General features: G+C 41.8%; 2 protein-coding genes across 4 annotated transcripts in view; both read left to right on the plus strand.

Moving 5' to 3' along the window:
* Positions 1-12870, plus strand: part of RABGAP1L (RAB GTPase activating protein 1 like) — a 226037-nt gene that overhangs the window by 69048 nt on the left and 144119 nt on the right. The gene's annotated exons all lie outside the window — the stretch shown is intronic.
* Positions 4210-9327, plus strand: GPR52 (G protein-coupled receptor 52). Its single transcript, XM_030953940.1, has one exon. The coding sequence runs from the start codon at positions 6145-6147 to the stop codon at positions 7228-7230; it is 1086 nt and encodes a 361-aa protein (XP_030809800.1). The 5' UTR covers positions 4210-6144; the 3' UTR covers positions 7231-9327.

Genomic DNA, 12870 nt, shown 5'->3' on the forward strand with positions numbered 1-12870 from the left:
ATGGAGAAATGGTTTAAAATTTTCTACAATACACTGTTTCCTTCAGTATATTCTGAAGGAATATCTATATTCTATATAGATATAATATATATAAAATATATATATTCCTTTAGAATATATATTCCATATGTAGAATATATATATTCATACATATTCTACAATATACTGTTTCCTTCAGAGCTGACACTTGTGGGTTTTTACCACTGGCCCAAGTGTGTTTAGTCTTGAGGAGGATGAGGACAGACCACAGCAAGACAAATTCTGAGCTGATGGTGAGACTCACAGGGAGAGTGAGGCATTGGAACAGGGGCCCCATGTGAAAACTCCATCCTTGGACATGTTCATAGCTCAGCTGAACGTAGAGCCCAGCACAACATGGCTTAAATTTGGTGTTGGCTCTGACAAAGTTGTCTGTAGAACTTTTGTCCCCCTGCTTTGGAGCAAGACGTGGCATCAGATGGTATCCACAGGGTATGAGGGGTTTGAGAAGCCTAAGCTTGTTTTGGGAAAAAAAGAATGGGTTTATTTATAAATATCTAGACACTGCTTATATCTCATCATATGCCTGCGCTGAGGTCACAGTCCCCGTGTGTTCTGTGTGAGCGAGAGCTCTCCGGCAGGTTTTAAATAGACAGCTGGAGTGGGTGGATCTGGGGAAGAGGCTTTATATTCCAAATAACAAATAGAACACATTTCTGCCTTAAATACAGCACTAATATGACTTCATAGAGCAACTTCAAACACCAATGTGATGTAGAAAATCCTATCCATGCACACACACACACACACAATTGTTAAGGCAACAAATGATTTTCCTTCGTTCTCTGCTACTTTTAAGCTGCACTACAAATGCAAGCTTTATAGAATAGAATTATTCTGGAGGTATTAAAAACAAAACCAGGGTGTCCATAAGATAGATGTAAAAGTAAATGCCAGAGGTAGTTAAGATTAAAAATAAAGCAAACTGAAAAATACACCTTTATTCTTTAGGCTTAGGAGAAAGTATATAAAAGAAAAAATACTGTAAAATAACAAAAAACAATAAGCTGTTGGGCAGAAAAAAAAGAAGTTGATGATCTGGTATGTATATCAACACTGTCATTCAGGTCTGCATGTAAACTACTGTGTTCCTCATCCCACACTCAGCTGGACCTCCTTGCTCTCATCAATGCCTTTCAGAAAGATTTTACAGAAATGATTGTTGTCCTTTTAATCCAGCTGACCATCCAATAATTTAACAAAGGAAGACTTCACACTAGAAATGAGTGGTGTGATTGAGATGCTGCTTTGTGCGCTGCAGGGATTGCTTCTATCAGTTTTGTTTCCTTACAACAAAGGATTTAGCAAACAAATATTGCTATTCCTTTTCAAACAGAATGACTAATAGATTGTTTTCTTGCTTGGAGCTTCTAAATCTCCTTCCATATGGACTTTTTCTGTCTGAGAAGCTTTATCAGGTTTCCTTTCAGGGTCACACATCACCGCTGGTTTCACAGCCTTGCTTTGCATATACAAAGCTCATACTCCTGCCACATCCCCTCTGTTTTCAGCAGGATCAGATGGTGTGAGCCTTCTGGTTTGTGTGGTGATTTGTATTGTTTGCGGCTGATGTAATTTATAAAGAAGGTGAGGAATTGCTCCTTCTGTTGGGTTTGAAGAGTGCTCAGGTCTGCCAGCTGTGGGAACATGTGCAGGATGCTGCCTTGATGACAATAAGGCAATTCTTCCAATAGAACTTTTCTCTTCCTCACTTCCTTTTCTTAAAACACAAGTTAGAAAAAATCCCGAAGCAGGTTTTGTTTAAAACGCTGCCAGAGGCCGAAATGTGCCTCTAATCTCCAAGTAATATCTTTTCTCATAGAATCTCCAAATAATATCTTTTCTCATAGAGCTTTTAACATGCTGTGTCTGATACAACATTCTGATACTGCTGCATTTTGTAAAATTCCCTCTGTAACTGCACAGTTTCATCAGGACTAGCTGATTTCTGATTAATTTTCACCTGCCTGGAAATATACATAAAACAGCACAACTTTGTGCCTTTAGCGTGGTGCAGTTTACAGTGAGTGGCTGAGGTGATAAAGCCACTGGCAGCTTGCAGCATGACTGGTTTTTTTGGTAGTGAAGGAAGACTGCTCAAATTCCCAAAGAAGTCAAACTTCCCTTCTTTTGAACGCCTTTGTCCCTTCAGTTAAAATTTCTTTAGAGGACACGTTTTACCTGTGTCTAGAACCAGCCAGCAGAGGTTGCCATTGATTTTCCTGTTATCTGCTCAGCAGAGCCTGGACTTCTCCCTAGCAGACCTGAAACATATGGCTGCCAGGAGTGCTTGTTCTCAGAGCTGAGCACTCTGAGCACGCACAGCAGGCACCAGCTGGGGCTGACCTGACACCAAGGTGACCCGATGGTCACTGTGACATCTGGAAGCTTAAATAGTTACCAGTCCTTAAATCTGTGTGGAGCAGGATGTACTGAGCACAGAGTTCCTGTGATCTGCTTTGTCAGGCTGTACCTTCGCTTATCTCATGCCCCCGTGTACCTTTGGGGCTCCCTAATGTCCATTTTAAGGTGTTCTGGCTGTTCACATCCCTGGTGCCAACCACGATCTGCCCTAAGGAGAAGTGCTGGTCACTGCCATGCCTGTGCACGCTGTTTGTTCTCCTCCTCCTCCCCCAGAGGAGGAATAAAAATTGCTCCCTATTGTTCTGCTCTGGTATGGATAACTGGGGCTTAAAGCTGTGCTCAGGGTCTAAATTTAGTCATTAAGTTCATTGTTACAGCCAATTACCATTCTGAGGTATTGGAGATAGTTTAATTTTTTCTTGAATCCTCTGCTAGAAGACTTTGGAAGGATCACATGCCCTTGCTGCAAACCACTCTTACACTGCTGCAGTTTGTGCTGCTTCACATCGCTACAGACTTGTCATTCAGACTTGGACTCTGGCTCCAGGCAATACTCGAAATACAAGATGTTAACTCAGGAGCAGCTTATTAAAATTTTGCCTTTGGTTTGCCATGGAGCTAGAGGGACTTAAATCACTGCAGTTTCTAATGACTTGGTTGGTTAAAGCCTCCAAGACACATCTTCTTCTGGTCAATAGCCCAAAATGCTGTTCTGTGGTTGGTGTTTTGGTATTTAAATTTGCTGTTTCAGTGTCTGAGGATGCATGGAGTGTCTGTAAGATAACTTTGATGCTTGTACTTCTGTGACTGGATTTATTTTTAGGAAGCACAAAGTAACCAAAAGTTCTGAGTACTTAATCAGGGAATAGCTGCATCTGTTTGCAGGAGTAGAGAGCTGAGTTAATTGGAAAATAACGTGTTACAAGTATTTGTATTTAAACTAATGTTGGGAGTAATGATAATAGGGTACAGTAATTAGGGTAATGATTATACTGGTACAGTATCAAAAATTGGTAGAGGTGAGTTTTCTAACATATATGTGTTAAGTTTGGAAGTAATTAATTTGGGGATGTAATTACAAAGGGGGCTTATAAGGGAGACTAGAAAATTTTTGTGGCACCATAGCAGACATTTTACCAAGCTAATCAAAAATGGGTACGGGTGAGTTTTGTGGCATATATGTGTTAAGTTTGGAAGTAATTAATATGGGGATGTAATTACAAAGGGGGCATATAAAGGAGACCAGAAAATTTGTGTGGCGCTGTAGCAGATACTTTACCAAGCTAAACCTCAGCAGGTGATCCTTGAAAGGTGAATGCCCACTTAATAACATGGGATTATTTTACCAAACAGTTTCAGTGGGGCGATGATGGTAGTCTATATGGTTATGTCTGGATATTGGATGCACATCTCTCTAGGAGGGACGTGTTGGGTTTCTCCTGAGGCACTCGGAGCGGTTTGGGGGCCGCGGGTACCGGGCTCCGTGGGTCCGGTGTCATTCCCGGTGCCACTCGCGATGCCGCTCGCGGTGCTGCTCCCGTTCCCATTGCCGCTCCCGGTGTCCGGTGCCGTGCCCGCTCCCGGTGCTGTTCTCGTTCCCATTGCCGCTCCCAGTGCCCGCTGCCGGTGCCGTGCCCGGTGCCAGCGGCGGCGCCATTGGATGCGCCGGGAGCAGGGAGGGGAGCGGCCGGCACCGCTCCAGCGCCCGGCGGCTGCGGCGGGGAGGAGGAGGAGGAGGAGGAGGAGGAGGAGCGGGCTCAGGTGCAGGCAGTGCTCGCACGGGGGGAGCAGGGAGGCAGCGGCAGCCGCTCCAGCCGCACCGCGGTACCAACACTGACTCCCTGACAAGTATTGGACATAGCGGATGCGTGTAGGTGAGAAAGCTTCTCTATTGCTTTAGCAGGGAATCGGAGAAACGAGTGGTTTTTGTACGTGCTCTGTTGCTTACAGACAAAGGGAGCGAATAGGCGGAAATATTCGGGGATGTTATAAAATCTGAAAGGACTTTCTGTACAGCGTGGCGGTGCACGACAGGAAATTAACTCCAAAAAGAATGCTTTCTCTCAAAGTGCTGCGACAGAATTGAACATTTGGCTTCTCTGGTGTCTGAAATTCGTCCTGAAGACACGGCAAGGACTATCAGAAACATCAGAGATCCTGGTACTTTTAAAGAGACTTAAAGCAAATGCCAGCTGAATGACCTTGGAGATGATTTTATGTGGATTCATTAATTTTCACTGCTGGTCTTCTAGTCTCAGGAACTCTAGGATTAATGATGGTTTTAACATTTTAGGGGCCTTTCAAAAAACAAGATTGTATACATTTAATTACCTGCCTAATGATTCCTGAACTAATCAAGCATTTACTTAAAACTGAACACAGAAGATGCTTTTAATGTTTTCTCTCTCCATAGCTGTGAATAAAATGAACAATGTAATGTCCTGCAAATAGAAGAACAATTTTTTTAAGCAACTATTTATTATGCAGATCATCTAATAAATATAGAAACCTTAAACCCCTGAGAAGATGAAGCTGAGCAACAGAATAATGGAGTAGTAAACAATGGCAGCTTTTCTAGTCAAATCAGCATTTCATTAGCTTCCCAGCAGAATGCAGATGGAAGTTTCTGAGCTCGTTGTGTGGGGTTTTGTGAAATGATTCAGTTGTTGCTACAGAGGTGAGCAATATCATGGATATACCTATGAACTCCTGGGTCCTGATCCACTGTAGTAGATATGGCAGAGTTTCTAAAGATGATTCTTTTAAATTGCCATTGCTGAAATTAAATTCAAGAGGATTTATTTTGTCTGTGGGGACACTGAATTATGATTCTGGCATTCATAATTGTAATGGACTATAACTGTTTAAAGAAACTGTAAATATTGACGTGAGTCTCCAAAATCTATTTTTAAATCATTTTCATTTTTAAATGAATAGACACGATCTTCCTCATTGTATGTGAGATGTATGTTTTCTTTCTTGGGAGCCAGAGGACAAATCTCCTTCATCCCCTCCACCTGTCTCCCCCTAAATAAAATTCATTATTCATACCCAAATAGTGGTGAGTCTATTGGAATTAACCTTGACAAAGATGTTTTCCTTGCCTTTCCAATGAATAGCGTGGATAAGATGGAGTACCATCTTCTGAATTGAACAAGAAAAGACAGCATTAGAGGATGAACTTTTTCCTTTAATCTCCAATCAGTCTGAGATTTAAACTAAGGCATAAAGATTATCTCCAGTAACTGCTGGTCCAGGAAACCTGAGCTGTACTGAGGTTCCTCCTTCCCTTCCTCTCCCTCTCCCCAGTGTATTCCAAAGTAAATGACTTTCTCAGGAAAATAAGTCAGAGATTTCCCTCCCCTCCTTCCCTGGGAAATGAATGTGTCTCTTTTGTCAGTTTTTATTTCTGTTTGTTTTAGAAGTGCCTTGTGTTTGCTAAAGATGGGTCAAGAGCACTGGAGGAGCTGATCAGTGGCCTTTCTCTTTCTGGCTTTTGTTTTTCTTTTCTTTCTTTCTCTCTTTCTTTCTTTCGTTCTTTCCTTCAAGCCAAGGTGTGCCAGAGGTGATGCACTGATGCTGAGGAGGCATCAACAGCCATGGGACTCTAATCCTCTCCCATGTAAGCACTGGCAGTGTCTGCAAGGAGAGACCGTGAGGCGCTGAAGCAGAGTTTAGCTGCTGTTCAGCAGGTCACCTGCTCACTAAGGCTCAGATTGCACTGTTCCCTAAGCACAAAACATGAACCAGTCCCGATGGATTGAATGGAGGACTCTGAATATGAGCAGTAGTGTAATGAACGTATCTGAGCACCTCTCCTGCCCTCTTGGATTTGGTCACTACAATGCAGTTGACATCTGTATCCTTGAGACAGTCGTCATTGTCTTGCTAACGTTTTTAATTATTGCGGGTAACTTAACTGTGATATTTGTTTTCCACTGTGCTCCACTCCTGCATCATTACACCACCAGCTACTTTATTCAGACCATGGCCTATGCTGATCTTTTTGTTGGAGTCAGCTGCTTGGTTCCTACTTTGTCACTGCTCCACTACTCAACAGGTGTCCACGAGTCCTTGACTTGTCAAGTTTTTGGATACATCATCTCTGTGCTCAAAAGCGTCTCTATGGCATGTCTTGCTTGCATCAGTGTGGATCGCTATCTCGCTATAACAAAGCCTCTCTCCTATAACCAACTGGTCACACCTTGTCGCTTGAGAATCTGCATCAGCCTCATCTGGATATACTCTTGCCTGATCTTCTTGCCTTCTTTTTTCGGTTGGGGAAAACCTGGTTACCACGGAGATATTTTTGAATGGTGTGCTACCTCCTGGCTAACTAATGCCTACTTCACTGGCTTTATCGTGTGCTTACTCTACGCCCCTGCTGCCTTTGTCATATGTTTCACCTATTTCCACATCTTTAAAATCTGCCGGCAGCACACCAAAGAGATCAGTGACCGCAGAGCTCGGTTCCCTAACCACGAGGGGGACGCTGCTGGGGAGGCTGGGCACAGCCCTGACCGCCGCTATGCCATGGTTCTGTTCCGGATAACCAGCGTCTTCTACGTGCTCTGGCTCCCTTATATCATATACTTTCTGCTGGAGAGCTCCAGGGTGTTGGAGAACCCAGCACTCTCCTTCCTAACTACGTGGCTTGCTATAAGCAATAGTTTCTGCAACTGTGTGATCTATAGCCTCTCCAACAGCGTTTTCAGGCTGGGACTACGGAGACTGTCAGAGACAATATGTTCATCTTGTGTGTGTTTGAAAGACAGGGATGTACGGGACCCTAAGCCAAGGAAACGGGCTAATTCCTGCTCCATTTAAAGAAAACTGGTGCATGTAATCAAATGCTGAGTTTTGGTAGTATTTGTGGTATCTGGAAACTTGCCAGAGAGAAATGTTTACTTGAACAGCTTGCTGTGGTGTTAGAGTGATTTTAAAAGGGATCTTGGAAAAGGCAAAGGCAGCTGTAAGAAGGGTCACTGAACTCTTGTGAAATTGTCAGGAGAACAATGCAACAGAGATGATGAAGAAAGTCAGAAATAAAAATCTTCTAAAGGGCATGAAGTAACTAGCACATCAGAGGAGGTTCCTCGTAAAACAAATTAGTTACTCTCTTACATTTCCCCCCTCGTAGACAAGTTGTCTTTGTGTCAGAGTATACTGTAGCCTTCAGAATTTTAATGCATTTAAGAGGAAGCAATCAACACCACAGTATGCAGCTATCCGTAAATTATATACTTGAGGACTGTAGTAGATCCTGCAGGTAATAATCAGCTCTACCTTTGCTCACATATTGTACAATTCTCAGTTGTACAGAAAATCTGCAGTGCATAAACTGTACCCTGGGCATGACGCTTTGGGATAAACTGGCACCTTGTGGTACAACTTACACAGAAGCTCTCTCCCTCATTTCCCCTTTTTTCCCATGCTGTGCATCCCTCTGTTCCATTGTGTGCAGGTGGGTAAGTTTGAGGGCAGCTGTGAGGTTACCTGAGTTCCAAACCAGGAAGCAATGGCCCTCCTTGGCTGGCTGCAGCTGCCCATGTACAATGATTTCCCCAGCTGTTCACTCTCTTGACCCATTTCAATCAGCACATTGGAGTCTGTGTAGTGTCCTTTAGGGTGTACTGAAGTTTTTCCTTACTGGTTCCACAGGTGCTCCTAATGCAGATATGATAATGGCACACAGCAGTGTGCAGCACTGCTTAGAAAATTAAAAATAACTGACCCTTTTCTTTGGGAAATCTAAAGAGCTTACTGTTGTAGCTGTCAGTCTGTTGTGTGAACCTCACTTGCACATACTGTATTTTTTTTAAGAGAAAACATAAATTGTGGTCTGTGCCTAATGTTTTCATAGCACATGGAGTAGGTCAATGCTACAGGATCAAAAAATTTACACTCGCTTTAAGAGAAATACTTCTGTGCAGCTCTTTGTTAGACAAGTGTTCTCAGAGGAGGTAAACAAGACAGTTTGGTGTTGAATACAGGCTGAGAGCTTTGGTATGTCCTTTTGTACTGAACTGACTTTCAGGTCCACTGATGAAATCTTTTTGATTTTGCAAGGGCACACATAAGGTTTGTGTAATAAATTGCCAGGGGTTCAGATGCATGCCAATCAATACGATATTTAAATTATAACTTTGAACCAAATGTAATTTTCTTAGATGGTTATTGGCTTTTAAAAAAGGCCCAATTATTGATTATTGGTGCCTTTTAACGCTGCACTACTATTCCTTCTTTCACCAAAATGCGTATGTAAAGATTGTGCCTATCACTTTTTGTAATGAAAGCTGACCACATGTGCACACTTGTGGTTTGACTCTAGAGCTCCCTTAATACTGTACTCTTTGTTCTGTTGAGGTGGTTCTGAACCCCTATACATATTTTTTTTAACCTGTAAGAAAGTTGAAACAATGGAATAAAGTAGTATTATGTCAATCAAACTCAGCCTTGGTGTTAGTTCCCTGATGTTACACTCTGTTCTCTGGGAAAGTCCTTTTGGGTTAGGACTCGAGTGAACAATTTCAAATCCAAATTTCAAAGCTGCTTACTTGATGTCTAAAATGTTCATATTCTGGTTTCTGGCACTGTACATCTTCAAAATAGATTCATTGAAACATTCCTTGAGCTGAGCTGTTGCTGAGACCCAGCTCTCACAGATACTAGGGAAAAATGAGTAGTGTCCTTTGCATGGATCTTGTAATGCTCCAAGTCTACAAGAATGTATTTGCTGCCTTCCTTTGCCAAGTTCATGTTTATTTCAGGAGGCTCTTTTGGCTCACTGCTGCTCTGTTTGGTTGTGTAACCCCAACTCTTCCTACAAACATGACTTGGATTAATTTAGTTTTGTCTTTTTTTTGTCATTTTTTCCAAGCAAGGCTTAGACAGGGAGCAGTGAAATATCTTCTTTCTCACAATTCCCAGGGCTGGTTTCTTACCACTAAAGTCATTTTTATATCTATGCTCCAGAGCTGACCACTCAGAGCTTCTGATTTTCATTGGCGTTTCTGGTGGCAAGTTTCTGTGGGACCTTCTGGAATCCAAGAAAAGTTCTAGCAGGTGCTTAAAGTCAAACTGACATTGAGTGAGCCCAGGCTGTGGGCAGCAGATGTGTTGTGACTGTGGTGCTGTGACTCCAGATGTGTCAAACACCTGAGCAAACTCATTTGGCTCAGTTGTGCCTTAGTTGAACCCTGTTTGTGTGACCTCAGCAGAAGTGCAGTTGATGTGCAGCTCCTTCAACGTTTATTGCCTGAAAATGGTGGGTCAGGAGTAGGGCTTGGCCTCGGGGGCTGCACCTCAAAGTTTGCTCACCTTGAGGGGCACAGTCAGCAGTATGTTCCTCTTTGCCATCATGTTTAGTGTGTGGATTTGTCAGGTGGAACTAGAGATTGCCTTTTTCCTCAGGCTGTTCTTGGAGGGAGAGAATATCAGAGAAATCCAGTGCCCTGGAACCAGCTTGTAAGTTCCAAGGTTCTTCACCCCCTTTAAGAGTTTTTTGGTTTGTTGAACACTGGCTTCATGTTGTTGGTGCTGGAACACTAATTTGCTTCCCTGGACTCTGAATTTCAGCTGCTGTAAAGTCACATTTCACCCTATTCTTTATAAGTCTCTTGGAATCTGTCAAATGAAACATCCTCAGCAGATTTAAGTATTGCTTTTCTTCTTTCTGTTTCCCAGGTGACAGGATTTGACCTGGTCAGTCACGTGAATCTTTTAATTTAGTATGTGTGTTTCATTTTATGGAAGTGTTTTCTAAACTCATGATTTAAAATTTTTATTTGAGGGACGTTTTGTTACTGTTTACTAATGCTGTCTGAGGATTCCAGCTGGTGCCAAATTCTCTTCAGAATTAGAAAGCTGGGCATTTTAATGGATTAAAAAAGTCACAGAAATTCCAGTCACCCAATCTGTCACTTTTGATTTTCGTTCTTTCATTATATAAAGTTGTATGTTCTTGTAGGAAAACCTAATTAAACAATGATGCTTTTAAAGCTGGCTCCCACTTTCATGTGCCTGAGGATCTTTATGATTTATGAAATACCTGGTAAATAGGAGACCAGACACTGACTAAAGAAACTGATGTGAAGAAATCATTGTTGATAATACAGGTAATGAAAAGGAAAGAGATGTAAAATACTAAACAAAAGAAATGAAGCTATGTGCCTGATAGATAAAGAAAACAAATATAAATATATATACAAAAAACTCCTTTAGGCAGGTAGATTATGTTGTGCTGTTACATTTCTCTGGAATACTTATGTTTGCAGCATATCAGGGGCAATGTCAAGGTCAATTACCTTACCATTTTTGGAACCTCATGTCTGCAGCCTAAGGAAAAGTAAAAAAAAAAACTGTAATGGCAGCAAAACTACCAGAGAAGTATTTTTTTCTTCACTAAATTCTATGTCCTCCCTTATTTTCTGGCTAGGTAAATTTCTTCTTAAAATACTATTTAACAGAAAAGAGAACTATAGTGATGAAAAACACATTTATATATTTTAAGGTTTACTTATAGTAAGATATTCTTTCCCTGTTTCTGCTTAAAAATCCATTTTGTAATTGTACTTGGTAAAGCATGAGGTACCATGCAAGTTTTATTTTTGTGCAGTCTTTGTGCTTCCTCTGTTAAAAAGTTGGGAAAAGTTGCTTTATTGACCTGCCTTTCACAGGTAGTTCAGTAAGAGTAGAGTACCTCATGCTTTTAAAAATAGTGGGTTTATTGGTTTTTTGATTAATTTTCATTCATTAGTGTCTGACAATGAAATACCCTTGAGTACACTTGGTTTTTGCACTCAGCAAAGGCAGTATTATGGGTAAATGAACTTAGCAGTCAATATTGGAAATTGAGATTTAATGATGAGTTATTTCAATAGCTATTTCATTTCAGCGTGGAGCTGTTTTCTCTTTCCATATTGCAATTGTAGCTAAGCACATAAGTATACAGATTCTTTCTTTTTGCTTACATTCAGCAAAAGCAGCAAAATGTCCTTTTATGAGTAAATGAACTTAGCAGTCAATATTAGAAATCGAGATTTAATGATGAGTTATTTCAATCGCTATTTCATTTCAACGTGGAGCCGTTTTCTCTTCCCATATTACAATTGTAGCTAAGCACATAAATATCCCGATTCTTTCTTTTTGAGAGTTGGTGTTGGGATGCTGGGGATCTGCATCTCTGAGGCCAAGCCCTGCTGTTCCCAGGGTGGGAATATCCCTTCAGCAGCTTTCCAGCTCAGTTGCAGCACGCTGGGCAGCGCCAGGGGCTGGAGCTGAGTGTGCCCGGGAGCAGTGCCAGGGTTTCAGCAGGCTGGTGTTGCTGTGGGGGAGGAACGTCACTCAAGGTGGCAGTGGCCTCCCCAGCCATCCACCAGGGCCAGCTGATTTGCAGATCTTTCATTTTTGTTGTCCCTGTCACCAAAAGGAGGAGTTTAAGGCTTTGGTTTCATCCCTGCCCCTTGTTCCCTCTTTTTCTTATGGATGCATCTTTCTACTGAAGAGCTGCATTCGATTGATTTTGTTGGGGTTTTTTCACTGAAAATTTTCATGTTATGTCATTTGAATGGCCAAACCAAAAGGTGCCAATTAATTAGCAGACCTTTCCAGAAATGCCAGCATCACTGAGGTGGTGTTTTCCTGTCGTTTGCAGCATTGCCTGGAACAGTGCTTAAAGAAAGGCCTTTCCAAAGATTACATGTTTTTTTGCTAAACCAAATATAGAGTTCAAGTAAACCTGATTCCCCCCCCCCCCATTTTTACAGAGAGATACAATTTTTTTCTAAGTATGTACTGAATTTATACATAAATCTCAGCATTTTTAACCAAAGCCTATGCCATTATTGTTGATGGCATGAAAGCAATGTAGAAGGCTATTTAAGAGGAGCTTCCTACACATGTTTTTTTCTAGTCATTCTGTAAAGAAATTATTCCTTTCCCCATCTGATATTAGGACAATCCCCTGAGCTCCATGAGCTGTAAGTGCTAAAGGAGTGGGATGTGAATGGAGAAGAATCTGTTAATGGCTCCATGGCCCAGCACAGCGCTGGGAAAATACTGAAAACCCCTCATTTTTACATCCATAATTTCTTTAGGCTCCTCCTTTGTGCAAGTACTGTGAAAGGTAGGATGAATCTAAGGAAACCTTAGTGCTTTTAGCTGCACTGATGGGTGGCTAGGAAAAATAATTTCAGGCAGTAAAATCTTTGGGACTTTATCCCAGTCTTCCACTGCCTGCTGCCAGCCTTAACCCTCTGGAGCAGGCTGTGACAGCAGGGCTGCAGGGAGTCATTTTAAACACCATGTGACTCTGTCTGGACAAAAAAAAAGGTGACTGGGAGCAAAATTAAACTTCTCTTAAGTGCAGTGATTACCAGGGAAAAGAGTTTCTTTTTTTTCTGTGTGATGCTCATCCCTGCCTCAAAGCTTACAATCTAAAGTTGACAGCTGGCAGTGTTAGAAAAA

The sequence above is a fragment of the Camarhynchus parvulus genome, chromosome 8, assembly GCF_901933205.1.
Source record: "Camarhynchus parvulus chromosome 8, STF_HiC, whole genome shotgun sequence".
NCBI classification, from domain to species: Eukaryota; Metazoa; Chordata; class Aves; order Passeriformes; family Thraupidae; genus Camarhynchus; species Camarhynchus parvulus.